This window comes from Larimichthys crocea, chromosome VIII (genome assembly GCF_000972845.2).
Source record: "Larimichthys crocea isolate SSNF chromosome VIII, L_crocea_2.0, whole genome shotgun sequence".
Classification (NCBI taxonomy): domain Eukaryota; kingdom Metazoa; phylum Chordata; class Actinopteri; family Sciaenidae; genus Larimichthys; species Larimichthys crocea.
Genome location: NC_040018.1, coordinates 5785538 through 5801274, shown reverse-complemented (window position 1 = coordinate 5801274; position 15737 = coordinate 5785538). Strand labels below are relative to the sequence as shown.

At 44.0% G+C, this 15737-nt stretch overlaps 1 protein-coding gene across 3 annotated transcripts in view; it reads right to left on the bottom strand.

Annotated features, from left to right (window-relative positions):
- lrp4 (low density lipoprotein receptor-related protein 4) overlaps nt 1-15737 on the bottom strand; it is a 113617-nt gene that overhangs the window by 52923 nt on the left and 44957 nt on the right. For all 3 annotated transcript variants that reach the window (XM_027281172.1, XM_027281173.1, XM_027281174.1), the window contains exon 2: nt 9421-9567. In XM_027281172.1, the coding sequence (XP_027136973.1) occupies nt 9421-9567 (147 nt within the window). The remainder of the gene's footprint in view (nt 1-9420; nt 9568-15737) is intronic.

The window sequence follows — 15737 nt, the reverse complement described above, 5'->3', positions numbered from 1 at the left end:
TCTGAAAGGAAAAGGACCCGGAAGCTCTAAACTAATTAGATTCTGTCAATACTTAATAAAGTTCTGCCACAAAGGAGTATAAACCGCTGTGCAGCGTCTCCATGACCTAGTTCGGTTGAAATTGTGCTGATGGTAGGAGTGAAAACCGTCTTTATCCCCCCATGTTCCTATCGTATTTTTGTACTATTTCTATTACTTATTTATTACTATCAAGGTATATACTATATGTTTTATCTGTACTGCTGTCGAGAATTTTATCTTCACCGATCCATCATTTATATCTCCTGTGGTCCGCTGTGTGGTTCTTCTGTTTGGTCAGATGCTTGTGTGGTGAAAAACAAAAGCTCCTTTCCCTGTACAATTGCTGATTTATTCAACACTGACAATCAATAAAAAGACCTCTGAAAGGATGGTGGGAGTGAAGAACATGTGGCACACCAACCGATCTTCTCCATCTGGCAGTTACTTGAATGTTGGATACATCTGTCTAGCGAGAGTCAAAATGACACAATCATTTGAGAATATCGTGTAAATACTGTTTAAAATATGCTCTACGTAACACTTGATCTATCACCTCTGTTGTGTTTAATTACACAAAGGACATATTTAACACCTACTCAAACAAGCTTGTACACGATTTACAAAGAAGGTAAAGTCAGGCCCCGGAGCAACAAGCTTTTTGTCTCTCCTTTTATATCTGTCTCTTTCTCTGTCCTCAATCAGCCTCTCATCGTGTCCTCCTCTGTGTGAACAAGTGTGCTCGCCTCATTTACCGAGCGGGGAGTAAATATTTAGGAAGGAGGCGGAGGAGAGGACAGAGCGAGCATTGGTTGGGTGGTTGGAGGGCGTTTGAAGAAAGAGAAGAGGAGGATTATGCTAATGTGTCCAAACAACTACGGGCATATCCCGAGACAGAAGACGGGAAAGAAAATACAAGCAAGGCTGGGAGAAAGAGACAGGAAGACGGAGTGAAGTAACCAACTCAACCACATGGTGAGAAATAAATGAGAAAGTCTTGAGCGAAGAGAAAAGTGAGTCAAGTCTGCAGGTTTCCAGCAGTCGGAGGGCAGAGAGAAGAAGGATGCAAGGACAGAGGGAGGTATGGGGGGAGGCAAAGATGAAGGGATGGTCAGAAACTGACACATAGAGAAGGAGGGAATGGGGTCTTAATCTCCTCCGCTCTTGCCTTCGGATCGGCTGAGCTCCCGCGGTCACTGCCGCTCTCTGATTGGCTAAAACTGCAAAGAGCTGTGGATTAGAGGACATGGGGGGGGTGAATTTCTCATTTTTCTGTGGTTTGTGTGTGTGTGAGAGTTTGTATCAATGCCGTTGTGGGAAGCAGTTTGAGTTTTGGATTTTTTGGATCCTCACTTGTTTTGATTTGAGTTTGATCGTGGGTCAAGGGTTGAGATTAGTCTCTGCGACAAAGACCGACATCTGGAGATTAGAGTTGTCGGAATTTAGAGTTCCTTTGCCGAAAAGCTCAAATTAAAACGTGATCAGATTTGTCCAGGTTCACGTTAGAAATTCAAGATTATTAACTGGCCTGTAAAAGCGGGACGTCTCAATGCTAATGATTATCAGATGGGATTAATTTTTCTGTCATCTGACATAATCACTGTTTTAATTGACGTCGTTTTTGTGCAGTGGGCACTAAGCTTTAGATTTAACCCAAAACCACACCAGCCAAGCGACTTCAAATCCCACCAGGAGTGCTTCCAAAGTGGAGCATTCCCACCAGACTTTAACTTGCTCATGTTTTTTTTTTGCTTCTAAAACTGTAAATATGCTACACAGTTAACTTGTTTCTCTGCAGTTTGCACGGGGTGTTTTATTTTGAAATTCAACCGGATTCTCTATGCCGTTTCTGTATCCGACTTCCTGTCAGCTCGAGCTGCACTGTGGCGGATGACACGGGCTGCTCGCAACGTCTGTCAATAGAACAGCCACGTATTCTCTGTGTAGCAACACTGACTAGTATGGCCGCATATACCTCCGGCGTCTGCAGTGTACACGAAATGCGCTGTATCCGTGCCCGGTGGAATTTGGGGGTAAGATTGCGCAATAAACATACAGAAATCGTGATTAATTCTACTATTATTACACTTAGGCTTTAGTGGTCAACAAGATATAGTGTATGTTTGGTCAAAAGTAACTGCCACGTGTTTAAAATGTGCCGATGTTTTCGAAACATCGGCACATGGGTCGTTCAAATGGATTCTCCTCATAAATATGGGAAATATAACTCCACCAGGAGGCCCCGTTATACCTGACAGATATCCTGAAGTGCATCCAAAAGAGGGACCTCAAGGCCAAGTGTGTGTGTATGTGTGTATGTGTGCATGTGTGCGTGTGTATACCCGCGAGTGTGTGTTTGAGTTTATAACACACACCCTTTTCCCAGATCTCGCAGAGGTGTGTGAACCGACAGCAGAGGAAGCCAACAGTCATGCGGCGCTTTCAATCGCGCACAACAGAGATTTTCTTCCATTTCATCACACAGCGACCCCAGCACACACACACACACACACACACACACACACACACACACACACTCCTTCACATCTATCTTGTCTCCAGTCCTGTCTCCTCACTCTGGCCGAAAGCATTTACTCTTTCACAACTTCAGCTGCTTTCAACTCAGCAGGACTCTCAACACAGTGCCTATGCATCTGTGTGTGTGTGTGTGTGTGTGTGTGTGTGTGTGTGTCACGTTCCTGCTTACTTCAATAGGAAGTGAAATGCAGGGGAAAAAAAAGGGAGGGAGGAGGTGGGAGGAGACGGATGGTGAAATAACAGAGAATGAATAAGTCTTCCAAGGTTGCCTCGTCTTATCTGCTGTGGATACTGTTGTTATGAACGTCTTATATCAGTGTGCGTTGATACATTTTATTGCCTTGAACTGGGAGGAGAGATCAGACAAACTGAGCGAGATAAGATAGGAGAGACGACAAAAAACTCACACACATGTTGAACGCGATAAGATGACCGCCTGCCTGCCGTGTCCACGTTCAGGGCAGAGAGTTCAGAAGAGCAGATTTTAGACGGGAAATATTGTTATGCATGTTATCAAGTTTCAGATGAATCCTTGTATTATTTAAGAACATGATTAACTCTTGATCACAACTCTCTGACATTGTGTCTTGTTTCACGTGTGTTTTGACCACCAGATTTTGTTAACTTGCTTATTTTTCCTTGATTTATGTGCTTCTTTTATTTTGAAAACTGACTGGATTCTCAGCGCAGCGAGTGAACGCTGGTACGGCTGAGGCCAGCGTGAAAAATGTAAACGTAGGAATGATGGAGGGAGGCAACAGCAGGAAGATGAATGTTCAAATGCTCAAGTAAAGCAGAGTACAACACAACAAGGTTTGAAGGAGTGAGGTAGAGAGTGGATTTATGAAGAGACTGGCAAGGTGCTGAACACGTAGCAGTCATCTTCCCTTTCGTCACTTTCTCCGTCCTTCTCCCTTTTTCTTTCACGTGGCACTTCAGTTTTGACGGCGCACAATGAGCACTCGCTGCCATTTCCATAGGAACCGGATTCACAAAGGCAGTGTGCAGCCTTCCTTCTCCTTACGAGGGTTCATAGATGTGAAGCAAGACTGCCAACAACACGGACGTATATCCCTCTAATTCCGTCCCTTGCAGCTCATATGTTTGGCTTGTAATTAAACATAGTAAAATATGTTGTTCAGTCCATGTCCCCCCCACCACCATCCAGAGCTGTGTACACCCCCGGAGCTCAAGACAGCTGTATCAGTGAAAAAATGTGTGTTTTTAATTTGATGGAACAACTGTAAGTTATGCCTTCATTTAATTTTATAAAGGCTAATTAGTGTCCTGTCCTTGAGATGTGTGACTGCGCAACATGCTCTTCATGCTCTTTGACTACCGAGGCACGAAAACAGAAATGCTTTCGCAATCCCATCAGAGGCACCTGTATCATCTTCAGTCAGGAAATTCAAGAAGTTCAACTTTTAATTTGTCCAGTCATGCCGCATCTTCTTTCTCAGATTTATTCCGAAGTTCAAGCGGAGGTCAGCGTGCATGGCCGGGAAATTCACAGATTGCTTCACTGCTGAGTAAGTGAGGGTAAAAATGAAGCGTGAGATTGACAGACAGGGTGTGTGTGTGGGTGATGTGGGTGTTGGGACCAGACGATACAAAATGAGACCTGCAGCCAAAATGAACTCCGTTCACACGGTGCCTGGACCGACTCGTTCATTTGCACGTACGCTCAATGTTATCATAACTTTTGTTTGTAAAAGAGTTGTGTAAAAAAAAAAGTTATGAGCCACTGCGGTTTACCAAAACTCAAACTGAACTTCCTGGATCTGTATTTCATGTCTCTGTGCTGCCTTTTTTTTTTAGTGTTTTAACAGTGCAATGGGGGGCTCTAACTCCCTCTTAGAGACGAGGCGCACATTCAGAGGATCTCCTTTTGTTTTGAAAAAAGCCAGTAGAAGGTTCTGCGGTGTGTCCGATCGGCCTCCTGGGTATCTTCCTTGACATGTCCAACTTGAGAGAAGACCCTGAGGTAGACCCAGAACACGCTTAAGGTACTACATGTGCCTTTTTCTTGGGAGAAAAAAAAAGAAGAGCAGGAGGACATGGCTGGGGGTGAAGGACATCTGGTCTACCAACATCCGGATAAACAGAAGGAAAATGTTGAAAGACGGAGTTTAAATCTAGGTGGAGCCCTTTTCTTTGCCCATTCGGCCGTGTTTATTCAGCTAGATTTATTCCAAACAACCTTGAAACAAAGTACTTTTGAAAGCAAGCTGCTCTTACCCTGAATTGCCATCCAAGCTTCAATATAACTTTGACCAAAAATACTGCAGTCCTGGCATTAGTTAGGGACATAAAACATGTAAACACACCGGCACGCGCCTCTAACTTTGCATGTTTGTTTTCGAATGGGTAGATTTATGATCGCCCAGCACAGAACGTCCCCTTCCTCCTCCTCTCACTCCCCTTTTTACCCAGTGTGGTCCACTATAAACATACAGATGTTACATGTGGGGTGAAGAGACGAAAGCTGCCGGCTGTAAAGACCATTTCCTCCTCACCGTCACCCACCAGCAACTCCTTTAGAGTACGATAGAGTTCCTACACTGACATTCACAACACCACTTACCTCATCCTTTACTCAGAACACACACACACACACACACACACGCACACACAAAGCATGTAGAAAAAGAATTCATGCATCTCCACTCCCTCTTTGGTCTCTGTGCAGCTATGAAACTTTATACGGGGGAACACAAGCACAAGCACGCACACACACTTACTCACATGCACCACCCACATCTGCACTGTAATTTCCATGTGATTCCCACATCGTAATTAGATCAGAAGTTTACGCGGAGTGCTTCATAGGCATGGTCGGCCACTTTTCGCCTGCTTCTCTCACACCCACCCACACACTCCTCATCTTGTGCTTCCTCTGGAAATTGTTAAATTGGTCCCACACACTCCTCATCTTGTGCTTCCTCTGGAAATTGTTAAATTGGTATAAATGATAAAAATGTTCAAGCAAAGATTCCTCATCTTGTGCTTCCTCTGGAAATTGTTAAATTGGTATAAATGATAAAAAAATGTTCAAACAAAGTCGGGACGCCGCAAACCACGCCACTACGATCCTGCTGAAAAGAAGCGTTTGTCTGTGTGTTTCTGTGTGTTCATTGTGTTTCTACATTCTCACGGTCACACACACACACGTCTCTCATTCCTGCTGAATCGTGGAAAACCGCTTTCTCTCCGCCATGCGTTCAAACCGTGCCTCCGTAAATTCAATTCTTCGCCGCGCTTAGGAAACGTTGGAAAAAAACCATAAATTTCACTCCCTCGCTTCTTATACGATCCGACCGGCTTAATTTAATCAGCGTAATAGAAGCAGAGTCACGTGGGCATCGACTCTCCACTGTGACACATGCAAACACACATACACCGGCAAACACATCGGCTGAATATGTGATGTTTCAGGCCACACACACACACACACACACACACACACACACACACACACACACACACACACATTTCATTGAATCTCATTCATAGTTCTCAAATCAATATTTCGGTCAGTCGGGAACTATTAAAATCTGAGAACTGGAAGACACTTTTAGACACTTTCAATTTTAATATTTGAACCAAGAGTGAGCATCTCTCTCTACAGAATGTCACTGTAAAAAGATGTCTGTAGATTTTACGGTGAAAAACTGTCAAACCATGACTGTAAAAGACCGCAAAATATGCAATTAAGTATGAATGTTTTTCTGTATAAAGAACCTTATTCATATGCCATTTTAAGAACTATAAAACACCGTAATATACAGACATTTTAAAATATAGAATGAAACAAAACAACTTTATATGTGAAGCAGTACTAATATCCTTTTACCGTGATTTTAGAAAAGTTAGACCGTATTTACGGTAAAACTCTGTCAACCACAGCGGCCAATTTTTTTTTTTTTACTGTGAAAACAACATCTTTTTGTATGACCTGATCTTTGGAGTTACAGAGATGTTCAGACTGTATTTTTACGTCCGTAACTGCATTTCCCAACTTTTTTGGCTCACATCCACTTAAAACAAATCAACTTCTCTTTGCAAGAGAGAATTTTCTATCATAGATGATTTCATGTGCAAGACGCCTGCAGAGATAAAACTATACTAACTAAAATGAGAAAAAAATTCATAAAACAATTAATCCATTTAATCATCTTGTCAGCCCTCAGACTTATCTTGGCACCCCTTTCACTGCACCACTTCTTCATTTTGTCCCCAAAACTCAAAGATATTTCAAATCAAATCCTTAGGTGCTGGAGTTTTCAAAAAATGCCTTGAGTATCAAACTTTTGTTGGCAAAATTGTCTTCATTGCCAGTATACTCATTCTCCAGGGTGCCACACACTATTGAGGCAGCAGCAGGACGGTATATTTATGTGTAGACATAAACACTGAAGGATTGTAGCTGTAGTATTCAGTGGCTGGCCACTACAACAACATGAATCTCTGTGATATGAGCTCTGTGATTACGTGAATGACTGGAGGGCATTCCACTCTGAGCTGAGGATCGATCAGACAGTACTAATGGATTAGGAAGGTCTGGCTAGATGCTCTGATATCTGTCAGCTGCTTCCACGTGTCTCCTTAAATAAGAAGCGTGCCGCAGATCGATGCGATCAGACTGACTGAACATTCAACTGGCTGGAGATCAATAACACTTAGCGTCCCTTCTCCCAACCCCTAAATAACTTAATGTGACGGAAGACTGATGGGGAAAAAATAGCAACACACACACACACACCTTTAAAAGAAGTGGTGTGTCAAATAAAAAGGGGAGCATCTGCCTGCTCTATAGGCGAGCAGGGAAATGAAAAAAAAAAAAAAGACTCTTACACTGACATTTCACATCAATACACTGAAGTATAAAAGAGGAGCGGTGAAGATCTCCTCCACTTGACAAACTGACATGCTCTGCAGGAAAATACTCCTGTCTGGCTCTGCTGCCAAGACTTCCCTCCAGCCAAACGCCGCCTGGTGCCAAAAGTCACTCAAGCATTTTTTTTTTTTTTTCCTGCACGGGGCATACACCACGCAGAGCAGCCTCGTTCTGCTTCTGCATCAGAAATACTACCCCGCCTGGACCAGTGACCCATTCACTGTTTCACTGGGTGATGATGGGATCCATATGGACCCAATTATATTTTTTCTTACTATTGTAGACTCTTTGTGCAGGGGGAAAAAAAAAAAAAATAATAAAATGTGGCTGAGCACACTTGTACCTACCTAACCCAAATAATTCAGAAGTCATGCACTTTGCATGAATTTGCTGCCAAGCACAACCGGAGTATTCGATTCGAGGACTCGCTCGAGGGGACAGAGATAACATTCAGAACAGAACTGTGGCTGATTTAGTCATAAAAAAGGAACAAACATGTAAAACCGGTTATCCAGTGTTGATTAAATTTGAACTGTAGACTAGTCGACTAGTCTAAAAAGGAAGGAAACGCTCAGAGAACAGTCATAATCGAAGAAATGAATACTCCGGTACAGCGCCGGTCCTGGCCACATTTGCGCCCTGGGCCCTAACGGCCGCCCGTGCGCCCCTGGATGCGCCGTGCGCCCCCATCGGTCTGTCCGACGCCCCCCTCTGCCTTGTCAACACCCCGCTCCCGGGGCGCCCGCTCCGCTAACTTAATGAGCGGTATCGAAAATTACAGAGGTTTTTTGCTTTTTCGGGCGTTCGTGCGCCCCCCACGGAGAATGCGCCCTGGGCGGCCGCCCACATTGCCCATAGCTAGGACCGGCCCTGCTCCGGTATGTCTTGTTTTAACATTGGGAGACTTCATGGACTGAACACTGAGAAACATAAGGATAACATCTCTCTGATGAACGCTGTGAATGATTATGAAGAAAATCAAGATGTTCGTCATGTTATTAGATGCGGAGAGAGTTCACGCTCACGCCTGCTGTGGCATAACTTCATACACGATGCCTTTCAAGTTGTTACTAGATATTATTTTTCTTAACTTTGCGATTTCACCGACAAACACAGCGTCAGCGATTACGCAAACTTACAGAGAATAATGTTTCAGCTTCAAGAAAGCAGGCAAGCTAACGAAACGTTTACATGTACAGTGAGCTTCTCACTGCTTAATGTTACTGAAAACCTACCATACTCTGTATTTTCTTCTTAATACCAGTTCTGCCAACCTTTTTGCCCTGGATAGAGTCACCTCAAACCAATTTATAAGTTTGAAGTTGGATGGGTAGGGGAATCGGTTGGTATAATTCACAGTAAAGAAATGTTACGATCATAGAGGTGCTGCTGCCTGGTACTGTACATTAATAAAATATTAATAACTAGTTCAACCAACTTGTAATTCTTGAGTCAACTAGCGGGCGTTTGAATAGTCACGCACGTCCCTGGTTTACAGCACTGAGTGTCAAAAACTGTAAAAACAAGTAGCGAATATATCAAATGTCAGGTCAGATTTCTGATCTGTTATTTGTTTTTTGATCAGGAGCTTTTTCAACAAGATTTTTAAGACTTTTATTTAGATTTAAAAAAGAAATCTTGTACAGCTGCTTGTGTTTATACACCATTTAACATTTGAGATGTTTGGCTACTTCTATTAAGTGAGAAAAATGTCTTAGTGGTTAACTATGTTTATATTAATCAAGGAAAGCTATAAAAAAAAAAAATCTCACACAGATCAAATAAACTAAGAGTGAGACACATCCTTGGATCATCAGTACCAGATGCTTCTTACGTCAGCGTTTGTTCAAGTTTAAAACTGGACACATTCAGGGTCAATAAATCTTGTGCATGTTATGTCACAGTGAGATAGAAACAGAGGGAAGGAAAGAGAAAACGACGGCGACACGAAAAGGTTGCAAACTCACTGCATCCATCTTCGTCGCTGTGGTCCCCGCAGTCATTATCTCCATCGCACTGCCACTGGGCCGGGATGCAGGTACACTCCCCGAATGCACTGACCGCACATGTGAAGTGGTTCCTCCCACACGAACACTCGGCGCTGCCCTGAACTCCTGCAAACACACAGAAGAAGAGGTTAGAGCTTAATGGACTGGTTTCTGTTATCGGCATTTATATAAGCAAATAGTGATTCCGACATTGACTCATCAGGGAGGTGCAAGCGTCGACACAACGCTCAGCAGAGGAGGGGGAGTAAGTCAACTGCAGAGGAGTCAGAGGAGGAGGAGGAGGGGGTTCACTGTAACACACATGACAGAGCTGTGGTTTCGTGTGTTCTCAGGCCAAACCCACGAATCCAGCTCAATATTAGAACAATGCCTCGTACCCATGTGACTTCTCCCTTTGTTTTACTATGATATATTGACCTCCTTAATGATCTGATACTTGCCCCCTCTGTTATGTGTGACACAACTTTCAGAAAACCGCAGCCAAGTGATGAGAAATCTGGGTATTGTACTTTAATGTCATTCGTTTGATTTATGCTGCGGCCGTAAAAAATCCACTTGTCTGGGGTTTGGACGGGATGATTAAAACTAACTCGGTTTCACTCCTCTGAAATCACAACCAGCATTGCGAAGTTGGTCGGGGGAGTCAAGGGTGGTTCCTGCTCATGTGAATGGTTGTTCAACAGCTGGAGAAAAAACAACAGAAGATTGGAGCTTTTGCTCCGAACTGTGAACTAACGTTGGGAATTTCTTCACTATGAGGCTTTATACACCGATTCTTTAAAAAGGTACTTGAGGAAAGTCTTCAGCAGAGTGAATATTCATTGTCCTCCATGTCCTGACTTAATACAAGTTTCATTGGTGGAAGTTCCTGGCTTCATTCTCCCTAAATTGCCGTGATGGCGAATAAAGTTCTTCTTGGGAAGTCGGGAGAAAAGTCCAAGTCAGGTCTCCAATCTTGTCAAAGTAGGTCACTTGAGGGCAAGTCTTTCAATGCTGAATATCAAAATGACAGAGCATTTGAACTTTTCTTCTCAAAGTTTCACAAAGTATTTTTTTGCAAAGCTGAGACCGGGCCTTCTTAAATATTTAAGCTGTGCGGATATGCGAGGCCTGCCCGATGCTGTCTTTTTGATTAGAATCCTGCGATGTTACTTGGCCAAAACTGGAAACTTAAATGGTTTTGCTCTTGAGTCTCAAGTCAAGTCTAATCTGCAGGGGATAAAGTCTCGAGTAATTTTTGTATCTGAAATCTGACTCCAGTCCAAGTCTCAAGTTTTCAGCTCTGCAGCGGTTGCACAGTAACCCCTTCTGCCTTGTGTAGATCACTTATTCAGCTGATGTGATGCCAAGATGAAGTGCCGACAAAATGGCAGTTCAGTCTGCACTCCTGTCCTTCTTTCTAGTTTTAAAAGGCGCTCGGATATATTGGCAGCGTTTCTCCGAGCTGCCTTCTGCCATGCAGCTTCTCTGTCACTGCTCCAGCCACACACTACGAGACCTCACAAGCGTTCTGAGCCCGTGGCCACGCTGCAGCGTATGTGTAAGTGATTAATACGAGAGCAATAAACATGCCCGTGTCCTAATACGAATAGCTTTCGTGAAATGAATCTCGTCTGTCAGAACATGGACATGTGTTGTACGTGAAAGAGTATACAGTCGTACGGCCTCGGGAGGTTTCAGCTCAGAGTGAGGTGGTGTTTCCAGCTGTGATAAGTATGGACCGACGTCTTTTATAAACAGCACCGACCGATTTATTTTGCAGACTGAAGGTTCATTCTAGTCCTCAACACAAGAAGGTTCAAACCTCAGCTTTCCGTGTAGAGTTTGCATGTTCCCCTGTGTCCGCATGGGTTCTCTCCCACAGTCCAAAGACTTGTTTGAATAAATTTCAACTACAACACCACTTGAATGTTATTTAAAATAAGTTTTGCATTTCCTTTTTTTTAATATCAGCCTGATACGCCGTTAAGTTAGTTTAAAACACCCACGATTGGTTAAAATCTGACGTGAAATAGTGAGTGCAGATCAGGAGTACTACTTTTCTACCAAATGAGCTCTGGTTCAGTCAGCGATAAATGATCTTCTTAATAAACCTGCATCAACTGTCTGTAGTTGAACATCCTACGATGCTGGATTTTAATGTCTGTCAAAATAGTTCTGAGGTGTTACGCTGTGTAAAAAGTTTGAGAGTCACTGATTTAGTCAATTTACCTGACAGAAAACAATTCAGGTGTCGCTCAAACTATGGAAGGATGCAAGCTTCATTATATTCAGTTCCATTTTTTAGGTTTCTCAGTTACGTTTCTGCATGGACTGGTACGATCGAAGATCTTAACTCTTGACTCAGTAGGTCAGTGGTTTCCAACATTTTTGGCCTGTGACCCCTGGCAACAAAGCGATGTCTATCTGTGTCCGTTTCATGTGAACACTTGGCCTTAATCTTTCCTTCTCGCCTTAGAGGCCAATAAAAGTAAATTATGCAGTAAACAAGGAAAAAGAGCAAAGATCAGAGCTGAGAAACAAAATAAAACTACAAAGATGAAGACTGAGACTTCCAGGCAGGGGCAGAGAACCTTTAGCCAAGGATCTATGAGACGTCTTCAGTCTTCCTCAACTACAACTCAAAACTTGATTTGATGAATCAGAAATAACATGACATCAACATGAAGAAACACATCCTATTCTTTTAGCCCCAACACGTCGCTTACTGGCCCTTTAATGTGGCCTGTTTGGCTGACACTGTGTGCATACGTACGCAGACAAACACGGCATCCCAAAATACATCAACACACACACACACACACACACACACACACACACACACACATCCATACGTTTGCTCTGCCCTGATTTCCCACCACAGCAGAGAAAGAAAAAAAAACACAGCATCACCACATTTTCAGACGCATCGCGCGGCAAATCACATCCAGGAGAGGAAATAAATTAAGGTTTCCCATTTTGCTCTCACTTTGAAGCCCATTAATGACCATCTGTGTGTGTCTGTGTGTGTGTGTGTGTGTGTGTGTGTGTGTGTGTGTGTGTCTATTTTGCTGAAACTGGCCTGCCGCAACAAACCCGGAGTTTTCTTGGAACGCGCGCGTGCGTGCCTCTGTGTGTGTGTGTGTGTGTGTGTGTGTGTGTGTGTGTGTGTGTGTGTGTGTGTGTGTGGTTCCTGGCCTCCTCACAAAGGCATCAGTCAACCCAGGAGGGCCTGGCAGAGAGAGCTCAGTAACCTTCAGATCCCTCCCACAGCACTAAATTAATGGCCTCTTTCTTTTCATTTCCCTCTCTTTCTCCTCATTCTTGTCTTTCCACCATCCCCTCTTTAACACTTCCCCCCCTTCTTTTCTCCCCTCTCTTCCCTGCTTTTTTTTTCCTGCCCCCCCTTTTCTTCCTCGCGTTTCCAGAGCTCTCAGCTAACAGGGGAGGGAAACGGGTGATGGCGTCATCCGAGTCTTCCTGTCATTAAAAAGTTGCCTTTCAAATTTTTCTCGCGTGGTCTGTAGTTCCTTCCAGTCCTCGGACCCCCGGGGGACATGCAAGTTTGCCCTCAGACAGACAAACAGACAGACAGACAGACAGGCAGGCAGAGCGTTCCCAGACAGACAGGTACAGACCAGAGCCTGAAAATCCCCAACTGAGGCTAATTCCTGATAACTCCAGAGTACAACACAGGCAGCTTATACTCCGGTGTTGTGAGCTGTGATGGATTTGTAACTTTAAGCATATGTGTGTTTTATTCAAATATGTGAGAGCGTGTGCGCGTGTGTGTGTGTGTGTGTGTGTGTGAGCGAGTTTGCACAGAGCTAAATTAGAGTCTGTGAGCTGGAGGAGAAGTTGTGTCAACACGAAGCCACATCACAGGCCGCGCATTTGTCAAACATGCTTTAAAAAGCAGAAGCCACTGGCTCCGACCAGAGCCAAAGAAACTTACAGAGTTTAGCACACACCGTACTGCATGTGCACGTGCACGTATCCAAATCATTTCGCAATATGCTGGATGCAAATCCCATGCTACGTGTAATGCAAGATTAAAATATGCCTCAAGATATTGTTCCAAAGTCAGAGTTCAATCTGTTAAACAGTCAGATTTGAAACTGTGATGGTATTGGCTGCCATGCAAGGTGCCAACTGCTCATCACTTTTAAGAGCTAACCATTCACACACTGATGTTGCGGCGTTCAGGAGCAACTTAGGGTTCAGTGTCTTGCCCAAGGACCCTTCAACATGTAGAGTGGAGGAGCCGGGTATCGAACCCGCCAACCATCTGATTCGTGGACAACTCAGCTCTACCTTGATGCACTTGACTGTGTCAATATGTCAGGAACAAAAATAGAGCAAAACACTTCAAATATCTGCCAGACAGAAAAAAGGAAGCACCGGTTTGTCAGTAATACGACACAGATTATCAATATTATGTCACAAAAAATTTTGCCCCCTACCACTGATATGTAGCCTATATAAAGTAAATAAATAGTTATGGTACCTTTTAAATTACAGAAAACTCAGAGCTGTCAGAACGGATAAAGAACATTGATGATGTTGTGAATACTGTCCCACATGGGGGTAAAATATGTGCTTTCTTTTATGACGTCGTGGGAGAGAAACTACAAATTTTTTCTTGGATGAGCTCAGTATCAACAAACAATGCAAAGATCAGTTAGTCTTGTAACTGTGCCATCGAAAATAAACAGCATAACTTCAAAAGTCGGATCAAGGAAGCAAAAACTCCCCCGATGTTAACTGATGAGGCCGATAACGACGAGACGAGTCGATCGGCCCGCAAGATAATTAGTTTAGGAGGTGAGTATGAATGTGTGTCACAACCGGGGCGGGCGGACTGAGATCTCCTTTATACTCGGAGCATAGACCTACTTAAGGAGTAAAGAGACAATCGTAGTCACTCACTAGATTGTTATGTAAGGCTACACACACACACACACACACACCGTGCAGCAGCAGCCAGCCATAGACGCCCGGCTTTCAGAAGCGCCTGCATGGCGAGCCTCTGAAGCGTCACCCAGATAGGGAGATCACATGCTGAGGCTGTTTTTTTAGAGACAGTGGATCACTTTGAGCTCTAAGTGCAAGTTTAGCAACAATGCATCATTCAGTCTATTAAAGGATTTTTTAAGTAGAGCAGACCGCTCGAAGCACCTGAGCTGTTAATTGCAGAATTTCTTTTTAACTGTCCGAAAAGCTGAGTTAGGAGAAAACGGAGACACGAAGTGCTGCCAGAAGAACTTGTTATCGTGCTTCTTAGCTGACTTTCACAATAAAAGCCTTCTAGAAAAAAGAATTTGTGTGTGTGTGTGTGTGTTCGTTTGTTCGTTTCGGTTCGACGCGGGTCAGGTGAGGTGCTGCATGAGCTCACTGCAATTTGTCTGAATTTTTAATAGACGTAATTAAAGTAAACAATGCCTTTTCTGCCCTCTTTTGTTTTGTAAGTCCTCGTGAGGATCGTGCGGGGGCTGCAGCAGATTACAGCTGACATCGGAGGTCTAATTTTTAGATTGCTACTCGGTTCATTCTGGTGTTGCCTCCGCCTTTCTGTGCTTAAATCATCTCACTTGCTACTGAGCAGTGAAAAAATGAACGCTTCCCGGTTTGTTTATAGGTCAATAAAAGTCGCCACATCAAACACGCAAACACCTCAGGTGAGTTCATACCGAGTACAGAGTTCATGCCCAGTGACAAAGGAGGAAAATCTCACGTTTCTATCCAATAACAGGTGATGTCAGGCCAACAAGTGAGGCAGACAGACAGCTTAAGCTCTCCCTTCACCTGCTGCTGCTGCTGCTGCTGACAGAGGCCGGTGGGTTTGAGCTGTGTGAGTCAGAAAGAACCTCCAGCAGAGAAAAAGAAAACAAAGACCACCAAAGATCCTCCACTGCTGGTTACTACGGCCTGAAACTGTCCAAACAGACCTGGTGTGGAACAAGACAGGTGGTCCAAACACCCCCACACACACACACAAAAGGCAAACAGATGATCCCGCAATCCGTGCCTGACACCACGCCTAAACCGGACCCACCTACAGCAAGCGGGCTGAATCTGCCTTCGCCAACCAAACCGAGCCGGAAGCTGCCACGTCGCAGGAGCCTCAGATCTAACCAGGTGGCACCCCGACCTCTGTTTCACCGTTTTCACAATTTGCTGTTGTTAAATTGTAAATGACGAGTGTGAAGAGTTGTGGAGAGAGCAGTGGGGCCAAAACACACAATGGTAACCCAGCCCAGAGAGCGGGTGGCCACACGCTTTGAACGATGTCAAAA